A 14,157-nucleotide genomic window follows, 5' to 3' on the forward strand; every position below is an offset into this window, starting at 1 on the left:
AGAAGGACCCTGAAGGGCCCAAAAATTATTTTTTACTTTTAAATGTATTTATTTTTTACTCCACTTTACTAACTCCTTCTCTTTCTTCCTCTGTCCTCTTAGTTTTACACTCCCCTTCCCTCATTCTCTCTCTGTTACCCTCATTTTCTCCGTCCCCTTAGTCCCTCACTCCTCTTCTGTCACACTCACTCCCTATAACTCAGCCCTACTCCCACACTCACCTTCTTTCAGACCTTATCCTTTACTTTCCTTCTTCTCTTTTCTCTTACTTCATTCCTTTACTCTTTTCTCTTCCCTTACTCTCCTAACTCCACTTCACTAACTCCTTCTCTTTCTTCCTCTGTCCTCCTAGTTCTACACTCCCCTTCCCTCATTCTCTCTCTGTTACCCTCATTCTCTCCGTCCCCTTAGTCTCTCACTCCTCTTCTGTCACAATCACTCCCTATAACTCAGCCATACTCCGACACTCACCTTCTTTCAGACCTTATCCTTTACTTTCCTTCTTCTCTTTTCTGTTACTTCATTCCTTTACTCTTTTCTCTTCCCTTACTCTCCTTACTCCACTTCACTAACTCCTTCTTTCTTCCTCTGTCCTCTTAGTTCTACACTTCCCTTCCCTCATTCTCTCTCTGTTAGCCTCATTCTCTCCGTCCCCTTAGTCTCTCACTCCTCTTCTGTCACGCTCACTGCCTATAACTCAGCCATACTCCCACACTCACCTTCTTTCAGACCTTCTCCTTTACTTTCCTTCCTGTCTCTTCCCTTCTTTCGCTCCTTAACTCTTTTACCTTCCTTTACTCTCCTTACTCCACTTCACTAACTCCTTCTTTTACTCCCTCTGTCCTGTTAGTTCTACACTTTCCTTCCCTCATTCTCTCTCTGTTAGCCTCATTCTCTCTGTCCCGTTAGTCTCTCACTCCTCTTCTGTCGTGCTCACTCCGTATAACTCAGTCATACTCCCACACTCACCTTCTTTCAGACTTTCTCCTTTACATTCCTTCCTCTCTCTTCCCTTCTTTCGCTCCATCACTCTTTTCCCTTCCCTTACTCTCCTTACTCCATTTCATTAACTCCTTCTCTTACTCCCTCGGTCCTCTTACTTCTACACTCCCCTTACCTCATTCTCTCTCTGTTAGCCTCATTCTCTCCGTCCCCTTAGTCTGTCACTCCTCTTCTGTCACACTCACTCCCTATAACTCAGCTACACTCCCATACTCACCTTCTTTCAAAACTTCTTCTTTACTTTCCTTCCTGTCTCTTCCCTTCTTTCGCTCCTTCACACTTTTCCCTTCCCTTACTCTCTTTACTCCACTTCACTAACTCCTCTTACCCCCTCTGTCCTGTTAGTTCTACACTTTCCTTCCCTCATTCTCTTTCTATTAGCCTCATTCTCTCTGTCCCTTTAGTCTCTCACTCCTCTTCTATCATGTTCACTCCCTATAACACAGCAATATTCCCACACTCACCTTCTTACAGACCTTCTCCTTTACTTTTCTTCCTCTCTCTTCCATTGTTTCGCTCTTTCACTCTTTTCCCTTTCCTCACTCTCCTTACTCCACTTTACTAACTCCTTCTCTTTCTCCCTCTGTCCTCTCAGTTCTACACTCCACTTCCGTCATTCTCTCTCTGTTAGTCTCATTCTCTCCGTCCCCTTAGTCTCTCACTCCTCTTCTGTCACACTCACTCCCTATAACTCAGCTACACTCCCACACTCACCTTCTTTCAAAACTTCTCCTTTACTAACGCAAAAGATCATTGATGTCCCCAGAACAAGCTGGCAAATAGTGGTTAAAGAAATAACTAAACTCCTACTTAGATGGGCCGGTTTACCTCTTAGTATATATGGCAGAGTCAAATTAATTAAAATGGCAGTACTGCCTAAAGTAACTTTTTTATTTAACAGCATCCCACTGACCTTTCATAATAAAGACATATCCAGCTTGCAGGGTAAGATAGGCTCGTTTATTTGGGCTACTAAGTCACAAAGAATTGCTTGGAGTAAGGTGAGAAGGGGGTTGAAAATAAGTGGCCTGGCCCTCCCCGGTTTACTTTTTTACTGCTATGCTTTCCAGTTAAAAAATTTCAGACTCCTGGCTAACAAGCTGGACTCATTCTCACATGGCCGTCTGTTCCAGGCGATGTTATCCGACCTACCCCAGGGCTTTGAATCTTTTCTGTTTAAATTTGGCGCCCAGAAGTTCTACAAAAAAGTCTGCTTAAAAATCTTACTTACAGCTCTTAAGTTGAGGCAAGCAGTCTGTAAAATCTGGAAATGTCCTTATTACAACTCCCTAGCACCAATTTGGGACTCCCCCGGAACACCCAAATGTTTATCTGACTGCCTTTTGTCCCCTCTGAGGGATGCAGGCTTTGTAAGATGGGGTGACCTGCACGACAACCTAGGTCTACTTGACTGGACATCTTTATCTCATATGACAGGAAGATCTCTTACAAGGTTTAAATACTATCAATTATCATCTTGGTGGGGAAGTCAAAATCGGGAGCTAGAAGAAGAAGGAAGTGAATTTCTAGAATTAGCCAGCAGACAGGAAGGTTGGAAGGGGGAGGTCTCCTCTTGGTATATCCTACTAACAGGGGCAAAAGATTGGCAGGAGGAAGAAATCTCTAAACTTTGGGGTGATCTATTGGCAGATAGCACGGAAAAGAAGCTTGAGGTTTGGATAGATTCCTTCATAATATCCCAAAAAACAATAAAGCCTGCCAATCTTAGAAGGAACCATCTCTACACAGCACACAGGGTTTACTGGACTCCTTCAAAATTGACAAAAATATCTGGAGACTCATATTTCTGTCCTAGATGTAAGCTTCTAGCTGCAGATGATTTACACATTTTTGTGGATTGCTCAGAAATTAAAAATTATTGGCAAAAGGTTTGCAGTTTTCTAGAGGAGGTACTGTCAAGACCAGTTATTTGTAGTCCAAGATTGATTTTTTTTGGTTTACCACATGACTATGATATCAGGGACAGTATCTTTCAGTTTATATTTTATGCTGTTGTCATCGCGAGGAGGGAGGTGTGCAGAAAATGGAAATCCCCGACCCCCCCAAGGTTTGCAGACTGCCTAAGAAACATCATGGCCATAAGTAAATTAGATCTATTGTGCAGTGGAGAGGGAGCGGCGAAGATTTGGGCTCCGTTGATAAAATGGTCGGACAGATAGACGATGAAAAGTCCAATGATTATGCCAGGGGTTTGTGGTCTGGTCCTCCCCGGGGCAAGGTTTACCGATTTCGAACAGGGGAGTTGGACTAGTAGACAGCCTACCTCTGGGTGATCCTATCCGCTCAGCATAAAATCCCAGGGCGCACAGTAATGATTTGTGCTGGCTGATTTGAGAGATCAGGAAAAACAAATGAAGGAGTACCACCAGTGAGAATTCACCAGTTGCTGTAGGGGTGCACGGTTTCTTTCGAAGAAAGGGAAAAATCTCCTTTTATTAGAAACCCCTCACTCATCACCTAGTGATGACATGCTTCATCATCGGGGTCCACCCTAATGACCTAGCGTCATCAGGGTGTGCTTCAACACCTGATTGCAGTGGAGCAGGTTGTGAGTGATGGTGCGTGAACAAAAAGGGTAAGTGTGTTAAAAATTGTCCTGGTTTAAACTTAGAAAAATAAAGACTTTTTATTGGTAAGTAACTGGACAATGTTAAAATCGTGGCGAGATAAAGTGAGGGCAGTGATGAGCCCGTGTATCTCTTTTATGTGTGGGGTCTACATGTTTCAACCTTGGTGGTTGTGTTGAACCAGGTTTTCATCAGGACCTAAAACCAAAATGGTGGATGGTCTGCGTCCCCTAAAAGACGCACCCGATCCTACCATATGGAACCACTTGATGACAAAAAATGTGCCCGTGGTATATGCTCGCTCCACAGTGGGTGAGCTGTAAAAATCAAAACACCTGTAAAAGAAGTATGGACATTTGTCACATATTGATCGTATTTACAAGCCTGTAACGTAGTGCAGTGCTTCAACGTTGTGTCAGCATGCGGTCTCACCCCGTTACATGGTGAATTCAGTGGTAGCATAATACTGTTAATATTGCCGGTATTCGCGCTTTACTCCAACATACTTCTAGTGGGAGGAGGGAAGTGATAGTGCACAATGCGGGGCGGTGAGTATTAACCGCAACTTGCACACTAAAGAAGTGCTGTGATTGTTTTCTTATTCACAACTTGCACGCAGTACTTTAATTCATCACCGCGTGGTACTGTCTCGCATACTAGTTAGTTTGTGCGAGGCTATATCAATTTTGGATCGTGCATGCACTGTCATTGTAAAATTGTACAACAAAGGACAAAAAAACGAACATGACACAGACATATGACAAACAAAGAAAGTATAACCAAGGCTCACTCTCAATGGAGTGTTCGTGGACTTCATGGGGCAGGGGAGGTTACCCTCGTGATAAAACGTATTCTGCAAGGGAATAGATTGTAAAGGGGCGTTATTATGAGCGCGAATGGTTACTGAGCAGCCAAGCCCTGGTTGCGCTCGTGACGGCGCTCGTTCGTGGTAGAACATGCCTTGCATTAAGGATTGGATCTCTACTTACAGTTTTCGTCGAGGATTGTTACTTGCAACCTACTGCCTGCACCGCCCCGTTAGTAATGGGATTTGAGAGATCCCCATCTAGAGTCATACCATCTGGTGGCATATATGAGGACAAAAAAAAAAAACTTCTCATTTACTTTCCTTCCTCTCTCTTCCCTTCTTTCGCTCCTTCACACTATTCCCTTCCCTTACTCTCTTTACTCCACTTCACTAACTCCTTCTCTTACTCCCCTTCCCTCATTCTCTCTCTGTTAGCCTCATTCTCTCCGTCCCTTTGGTCTCTCACTCCCCTTCTGTCACGCTCAGTGCCTATATCTCAACCATACTCCCACAATCACCTTCTTTCAGACCTTCTCCTTTACTTTCCTTCCTCTCTCTTCCCTTCTTTTGCTCCTTCACTCTTTTCCCTTCCCTTACTTTCCTTACTCCACTTTACTAACTCCTTCTCTTACTTCCTCTGTCCTCTTAGTTCTACACTCCCCTTCCCTCATTCTCTCTCTGTTAGCCTCATTCTCTTCGTCCCCTTAGTCTCTCACTCCTCTTCTGTCACGCTCACTGCCTATAACTCAGCCGTACTCCCACACACACCTTCTTTCAAACCTTTTCCTTTACTTTCCTTCCTGTCTCTTCCCTTCTTTCGTTCATTCACTCTTTTCCCTTCCCTTACTCTCCTTACTCCACTTCACTAACTCCTTCTTTTACTCCCTCTGTCCTCTTACTTCTATACTCCTCTTCCCTCATTCTCTCTCTTAGCCTCATTCTTTCCGTCCCCTTAGTCTCTCATTCCTCTTCTGTTACACTCACTCCATATAACTCAGCCATACTCCCACACTCAACTTCTTTCAGACCTTCTCCTTTACTTTCCTTTCTCTCTCTTCCCTTCTTTAACTCCTTCACTTTTTTCCCTTCTCTTACTCTCCTTACTCCACTTCACTTCCTCCTTCTCTTACTCCCTCTGTCCTCTTAGTTTCACACTCCCATTCCTTCATTCTCTCTCTGTTAGCCTCATTCTCTTCGTCCCCTTAGTCTCTCACTCCTCTTCTGTCACGCTCACTGCCTATAACTCAGCCATACTCCCACACTCACCTTCTTTCAGACCTTCTCGTTTACTTTTCTTCCTGTCCCTTCCCTTCTTTCGCTCCTTCACTCTTTTCCCTTCCCTTACTTTCCTTACTCTACTTCACTAACTCCTTCTGTTACTCTCTCTGTCCTCTTAGTTCTACACTCCCCTTCCTTCATTCTCTCTCTGTTAGCCTCATTCTCTCCATCCCCTTAGTCTCTCACTCCTCTTCTGTCACGCTCACTGCCTATAACTCAGCCATACTCCCACAATCACATTCTTTCAGACCTTATCCTTTACTTTCCTTCCTCTCTCTTCCCATATTTCACTCCTTCACTCTTTTCCCTTCCCGTACTCTCCTTACTCCACTTTACTAACTCCTTGTCTTACTCCCTCTGTCCTCTTAGTTCTACACTCCCCTTCCCTCATTCTCTCTCTGTTAGCCTCATTCTCTCCGTCCCCTTAGTCTCTCACTCCTCTTCTGTCATGCTCACTCCGTATAACTCAGTCATACTCCCACACTCACCTTCTTTCGGGCTTTCTCCTTTACTTTCCTTCCTGTCTCTTCCCTTCTTTCGCTCCTTAACTCCTTTCCCTTCCTTTACTTTCCTTACTCTACTTCACTAACTCCTTCTGTTACTCTCTCTGTCCTCTTAGTTCTACACTCCCCTTCCCTCATTCTCTCTCTGTTAGCCTCATTCTCTCCATCCCCTTAGTCTCTCACTCCTCTTCTGTCACGCTCACTGCCTATAACTCAGACATACTCCCACACTCACCTTATTTCAGACCTTCTCCTTTACTTTCCTTCCTGTCTCTTCCCTTCTTTCGCTCCTTAACTCCTTTCCCTTCCTTTACTCTCCTTACTCCACTTCACTAACTCCTTCTTTTACTCCCTCTGTCCTGTTAGTTCTACAGTTTCCTTCCCTCATTCTCTCTCTGTTAGCCTCATTCTCTCCGTCCCGTTAGTCTCTCACTCCTCTTCTGTCATGCTCACTCCGTATAACTCAGTCATACTCCCACACTCACCTTCTTTCAGACTTTCTCCTTTACATTCCTTCCTCTCTCTTCCCTTCTTTCGCTCCATCACTCTTTTCCCTTCCCTTACTCTCCTTACTCCATTTCATTAACTCCTTCACTTACTCCCTCGGTCCTCTTACTTCTACACTCCCCTTACCTCATTCTCTCTCTGTTAGCCTCATTCTCTCCGTCCCCTTAGTCTGTCACTCCTCTTCTGTCACACGCACTCCCTATAACTCAGCTACACTCCCATACTCACCTTCTTTCAAAACTTCTTCTTTACTTTCCTTCCTGTCTCTTCCCTTCTTTTGCTCCTTCACACTTTTCACTTCCCTTACTCTCTTTACTCCACTTCACTAACTCCTTCTCTTACTCCCCTTCCCTCATTCTCTCTCTGTTAGCCTCATTCTCTCCGTCCCCTTGGTCTCTCACTCCTCTTCTGTCATGCTCAGTGCCTATATCTCAGCCATACACCCACAATCACCTTCTTTCAGACGTTCTCCTTTACTTTCCTTCCTCTCTCTTCCCTTCTTTTGCTCCTTCACTCTTTTCCCTTCCCTTACTTTCCTTACTCCACTTCACTAACTCCTTCTCTTACTTCCTCTGTCCTCTTAGTTCTACACACCCCTTCCCTCATTCTCTCTCTGTTAGCCTCATTCTCTTCGTCCCCTTAGTCTCTCACTCCTCTTCTGTCACGCTCACTGCCTATAACTCAGCCATACTCCCACACTCACCTTCTTTCAAACCTTTTCCTTTACTTTCCTTCCTGTCTCTTCCTTTCTTTCGTTCATTCACTCTTTTCCCTTCCCTTACTCTCCTTACTCCACTTCAATAACTCCTTCTTTTACTCCCTCTGTCCTCTTACTTCTATACTCCTCTTCCCTCATTCTCTCTCTGTTAGCCTCATTCTTTCCGTCCCCTTAGTCTCTCATTCCTCTTCTGTTACACTCACTCCATATAACTCAGCCATACTCCCACACTCAACTTCTTTCAGACCTTCTCGTTTACTTTCCTTCCTGTCCCTTCCCTTCTTTCGCTCCTTCACTCTTTTCCCTTCCCTTACTTTCCTTACTCTACTTCACTAACTCCTTCTGTTACTCTCTCTGTCCTCTTAGTTCTACACTCCCCTTCCTTCATTCTCTCTGTTAGCCTCATTCTCTCCATCCCCTTAGTCTCTCACTCCTCTTCTGTCACGCTCACTGCCTATAACTCAGCCATACTCCCACAATCACCTTCTTTTAGACCTTCTCCTTTACTTTCCTTCCTCTCTCTTCCCTTATTTCACTCCTTTACTACTAATACTACTTTTATAAGTATGGTACTGAATGTCGCATTATTCATCAGTTCAAATACATATTTTTTTTTACGCTCACGGAAATAGCGCTTTCGCTGCGCTCTCGGGTGAGCTTACCGGTGCGCGCACCCTGAGCGCACCAAGACAAAATGATAAAAAAAAACATTAAAAATACATTGAAAAAATAACTTTTGAAAAAGAAAAAAATAATAATTAATAGTTATAAAAAACAACTAATAAAAAAACACTTTAAAAATTGTAGGTTACAAACTCAATATACAAAGGAATTAGCTTTAAAATAACCTTTGAAATACACTGAAGAAACCATAGGTTTCACAATCGTTATAGTTACGAATTAGCATTAAAAAACCTTTGAAATTCACTGAAAAAACCATAGGTTTCACATTTGTTATAGTTAGGAATTAGCATTTAAAAAACCTTTGAAATTCACAGAAAAAAACATAGGTTTAACATTTGTTATAGTTAGGAATTAGCATTTTAAAAAAAACTTGAAATTCACTGAAAAAAACAGAGGTCTCACACCAGTTATAGTTAGCTAAGCATTTTACTCATACAAAACCAATGAAATTCCCACGTTATAGTTAGTGGGACTCATTAAAACTCGCGCGCCCGCAATCAACTTCTGATGATGTCACATATTACATCATTCATGACATGGTCAGTGACATCACTGATGACATCACTGATGACATCTCAAATGACATCACTGATGACATCACTGATGATATCATCCATGTGATAACATAATGCACCTCCTCACACTCTAATCTAACCTTTGATACATCCAGTGTTGAATACAGACTACCATTCCTGAAACCATTGACACACCAATACCATTTACTACATACACACTCACTGATTCCTAAGTCTACACACACATCCACTCATTCACCTGATGAAGCAAGATTTCGCACATTACTCGACTTGCTGTAATCAAGAACCTCGATTCATTCATAACTCTGTAATCCAAATTGTATGTCTTACTAATTTCCTTTATTTTTGATATACATGTATCTTAGTGATGCTTGCCTATGTGTTTTACTAATACGATTCATCTTTGTCTTAAAATGGCCGTCGCTTGGGAATTTACTACTGCGCATGCGTTAGTCACACTCACGTGACGTGACGTAGTCGCAGTTGTGGTGGGAAAATGTGCGCATGCGTACTTGCATCTAATATGGCTGACTGAATAATCACATGGTGAAGCTTGCGCAGATGCTCTCGTGATATTGTTTGTTGCACTCACTGTTAATTGCATAGTATATTTTTGTAGTAAGAAAAATAAAGTAACTACTCATGGTATATGGTACATTCATTTTATTTCTATGTTTTAATTTGTTTTCGCTTACTTTTCATGTACCGCGATATGGGGGGGTCTGAATGAGCCGAGAACCATCTTGAAGGTCCCTTCTGCGCATGTCGCGCAGCCTGGGAGAAGGTAGCCTTGAGAAGTGGAACCCAGCCAGTTGGCAGCCACAAGTCAAGATGCGCCTGCGAAAGCCACCTCTGACCCAGCGAGAGGGACTCGAATGTACTGAAATTGTTACAATGAAATTTTTCCTATTGTATTCTGTGTATTCTCTCATGGGAACCACAAATTCACTAGGCGGATCCTTAAAATGCAAAACCGAGCTTGTAGAAGTTTGTTCTGATTGGTGTGTTAGCCTATCCTACTTGTGGACCAATCGAAATTGGGGATTCTGACACTTTGCAACATTGGGGAGTGGTACACTGACCCGAAAACAGTATATCTAGCCTAGGTTCAGCTAGAGAATTTGTCCGACTTGTCTGAATAGCTGACCTGTCACTGACCCAACGCACTCAATAGGTGACTGAATACAGAGCGCTGCGGAGCACTCTGTCCGAATTTGACCTTAGACTTTAAAGGTTTTACTAAACCTTAAGTGCTGGCGGAGCACTTTGCTGGGGAGTTCGCTAACCCAATCGGGGTTCTGACTGATAACTGCAGAGAGGGTGGAGCGCAGGCGTTGCTTCCAAACTGCGGGTGCTGGTCGTGCCTTGGTGGTCCTGTCCTGATCCTAATCTGGTTTTCCTGTCCTGTCCTGGGGTGTCCAATCTGCACCTGCTGTCCCATAGATGACTGTCCTTCCTTGGGGTATTTCCTGTCCTTCACTGATCCGTGGCCAGGGTTGGTCTGCACATCTTTCTAGGTAAATATAGTGCGAAAACTCTTCACTGCATCTTCTATATTTCTGTCTTTGCTTTAATAAAGACATTTCTTTGCATATGTTAATTTTCCATGCTTTCCGCAACCTATTATAAAAGTCATACCGTATATTTTCCTTAGCATGTTCCTGTGTTTTCCTACCTTTTAGAACACATTCTCTCCATACTGTTTATGAAACATAACTGTGGTATATAAATTTCTCCTGAAATCTGATTTTACGTAGAAATACCAGGACTATAGCGTGTTCCACTTTTTCCCCTCCTATAGATGTATAAGATTTCCAATCCTTACCTTGCAGTATTTCTTTCCAAACAGTAAAGTCAAGTTTGTGATCCAAGAATTTTAAAATCCTTAGTAGATCGCATTGTATAACTTTCTTGTAGACTCATAAATGGTTGCCCTGACACTGTTCCTCTATGGCTATGTTCTTTTCGTTATCTTGATTATTGATTGCCTTCTAACTGTAAACTTGCTAATTTCCGAACCTGATTTCTAGATAAACTTTTAAAACTTCCCAGTTGTCTGTGATCATTTAATGCGGAATAGAAATAAGTTGGGTTTTGTATTTTGCCTGCCTTTCTTTTACAGCTAGCTCCCTGATCCATTGTGGATCTTAGGTACCTGCAACGGTGGATTGGTAAGTCAGGTACAATAGAAATAAATAGGTAGGAACCAGGGTTGCTGGTAGTAGAATTGTTAGGTCACCCGATTAATGTATATGATAAATTGGAAGAATATGGGCCTGGTACGTGTATGGTGAAAAATGTATTGGCCGGGTGACCTGCGATCTCTATCACACCCATACAATCACTCATATATACAGACACTCATCAATACAACACTATCATATGCACTCATACACCTATACAGACACTCACACAGTGGCACTCATGCATGGAGTTACTCACAAATCTAGTCAGTTATGCAAATAATCAATCACACTCCCATTTCCTCATCTATACAGTTATACACACATAACCTTACTTATTGAAACATATGCTAACACGTACTTACTCTCTTTTACAAACACTGATACAACTACATTTGATCCATAAAGCCACTTACGCAATCAGAGGCTCCCATGTGTAGTCATTGATATATGTCAACTCTCACATGCACTGTGTTTTACATATGTATTTACTTGGACATGTAGCACTGAGATATCCATTCACTCTTCAACACAGCCATGCACACAGTCAACCGCACATACAACTGTTTCCATATGCACTCTTGAACCCATATACCTGGTGAATCAACTGCTCACACATCAATGCAGAGACACACACCTCCCAGCCACCCACACACACACTCAGACTAATATACATATACTTTGGCAACCAATCAATAACCCATATAGCCACTCATATAGTTATTGATCAACACATGCAGCAGCTTGCACAACAACAGACATACTGATGCACACATTCAGACAGTTTAGTCACTAACCCATGCATTCAGTAAGACACATTTAATCACCCACTCCTGCAGTCAGACACGCACCTACTAAATCCTTAATCCAGACACTCATATATACACTCATTCTTCAATATGTTAAACATATTTTAACTTTACAGTAACACACAGACACTGGGTGATGTAATCAGTGATGTCATCAGTGATGTCATTTGAGATGTCATCAGTGACATCATCAGTGATGTCACTGACCATGTCATGAATGATGTAATATGTGACATCATCAGCAGTGGATTGCGGGCTCGCGAGTTACAGTGAGTCCAACTAACTATAACGTGGGAATTTCATTGGTTTTGTATGAGTAAAATGTTTAGCTAACTATAACAGGTGTGAAACCTATGGTTTTTTCTGTGAATTTCAAGGGTTTTTTAAATGCTAATTCCTAACTATAACAAATGTTAAACCTATGGTTTTTTTCTGTGAATTTCAAAGGTTTTTTAAATGCTAATTCCTAACTATAACAAATGTGAAACCTATGATTTTTTCAGTGATAAATATATATACACCAACGCTGAATTCACAAAATCACAAAACAGCATGCCATGGACATCAACTGTTGCAAAAAGTGGTCTTTAATCCATTAGGCTTGACAAAACTCTTCGTGTTTCGGGGTAAGCCCCTTGTTCACGAGTATATATATAAAAATTCATAACAAATGTATATGTGTGTGGAGCGGCAGTGTGTGTGTTAGAAGAAAAAACAGAAATATTTTAAGGGGTGTATAATTACGAGTTATTCACCATTCTAAACAATTTCTTTGCTATTTTAATGATACTTCGCCCAGATCCACTAACATGTTCTGCCACCTAACAGGTACCCTTTGTGGCTATATTGCACCACAAAATGAACAAAAAATTCCAATTGCACATTTCTGTCATGTATAACAATCACGCTCATTTGGATAGACAGGATTGTAATGTTTCATTTAGTAGATGTTGCCTATTTTTAATGTGTGGTTTGTCATAACTATTAGCTTGTTTTAATACGAATTCCCAACACCTTAAATAATATCCTGAGGTGATAGTTTTTGGAATTACCTTATCTTTTTTTCCAAGCAATCCTGATTTCCTTTTTAATCTCATGTATTCTTCTTCAAAATTCTTCCATTTTGAAAAAGCTGTCTCCATATCACTTCTTCCAAGGTAGGGGGATGTATGCTGTCTCCTGTCCGCAGAACAAGCGCGACTAAGATTTTCAGCTGCAACCTAAGCAAAATTTAGAAAATGAATGCAGTTCATGGCACCATTCTTTCGATTTTACAATAACCATTCATTTTAATGTCAAATCTTTAATACCACATATAGATCATGAAGTATTTGATTTTTATACCGATGCTTCTTAAAAATTCAAAGATGTCACTGGCAGTAATTTGTTTAAATTCTACATGGTTCTGTACCATACTGGGGGCTTATTTATGAGAATTCTCAGTCACTTTATCACCACTTAAAGTGGTACATTTGTGGAGCAAGTGTGCCTACTTTGGCGCAAGACTGCCGAAACAGGGCAAGCTGAAAGGATAGGAATTTACCATATCGCTTAAATCCTTTGCATTCCTGTCCATTCATTTTGGCATAAAGCACTGCAGCAAGGTTCCTTGCTGTGCTGCCCTACACCAATATGCCATAAACAAGGCCCTGTATGTTTTGCAAAACTCTCTGGGCCCCATTTATGGCAATTATAGAAAGAAAGAGATATGAAGGGAGATAGAAAAGAAGAAAAAGGGAAAGAAAGAAAGAAAGAAAGAAAGAAAGAAAGAAAGAAAGAAAGAAAGAAAGAAAGAAAGAAAGAAAGAAAGAAAGAAAGAAAGAAAGAAAGAAAGAAAGAAAGGATGAGCAAAAGAGGAAGAAGAAAGAACTTCAGAATGGTATCAGTAGGGGCAGCTAGAAATACGATGGAGAAGCGAGGGAGAGAAGTTAGGAGAGAGAAAAGGATTAAAATTATGGGGAGTGTGTGAAAACAGACCAGGGAATATAAAGGAGAGAACAAAACGTAAAGGCAGAGATGGTGACCGAAATAGTATAAAGTAGACAAGAAATATATAATAGAAAGTAACAGAACATTTCCTTAAGGTACGCACCACTACAAAAACACTATTTGGACCATTTGGAAAATAATCTGTAATCATCATAATGTATCTATACATTTATGAAGTCTATTGAAAGGACTGTGAAATCCATGTTCAAATGGTCCCATCAGTCCTGGGGCTTTCAACTGGTTCTACAGGTGCTTTATGTATAAACAACAATTTGTCAGCCACACTACATATGCTGAAAAACTGTACAAAAAAATCTACATTATTATCCATGGCTGGTCACCAGAACATTTACCAGAGACTTTTCTTGGTCAACGTGCATTCTAATGCCTCAAGTGGACTTCAATCACCGCACCATGCTTCAATTCAAACTTGTTGGAGGGATTAGCCTGAACTCCCTATACAGCAAACCACTCTCCACAGAAATGTCATCCTTTATCTTCCAAACGGGTTGTATGGAGGGTGAAACTCAATTTCCTCAAGGTAAGGCATTT

The 14,157-nt window shown here is 41.6% G+C and overlaps 1 protein-coding gene across 11 annotated transcripts in view; it reads right to left on the reverse strand.

Moving 5' to 3' along the window:
- The window catches only part of DCDC2C (doublecortin domain containing 2C), a 5,988,712-nt gene that overhangs the window by 859,950 nt on the left and 5,114,605 nt on the right, over positions 1-14,157 (reverse strand). For all 11 annotated transcript variants that reach the window (XM_078647857.1, XM_078647853.1, XM_078647855.1 and 8 more), the window contains one exon: positions 12,669-12,836. In XM_078647857.1, coding sequence (XP_078503983.1) covers positions 12,669-12,836 — 168 coding nt within the window. The remainder of the gene's footprint in view (positions 1-12,668; positions 12,837-14,157) is intronic.

This window comes from Lissotriton helveticus, chromosome 6 (assembly GCF_964261635.1).
Source record: "Lissotriton helveticus chromosome 6, aLisHel1.1, whole genome shotgun sequence".
Classification (NCBI taxonomy): domain Eukaryota; kingdom Metazoa; phylum Chordata; class Amphibia; order Caudata; family Salamandridae; genus Lissotriton; species Lissotriton helveticus.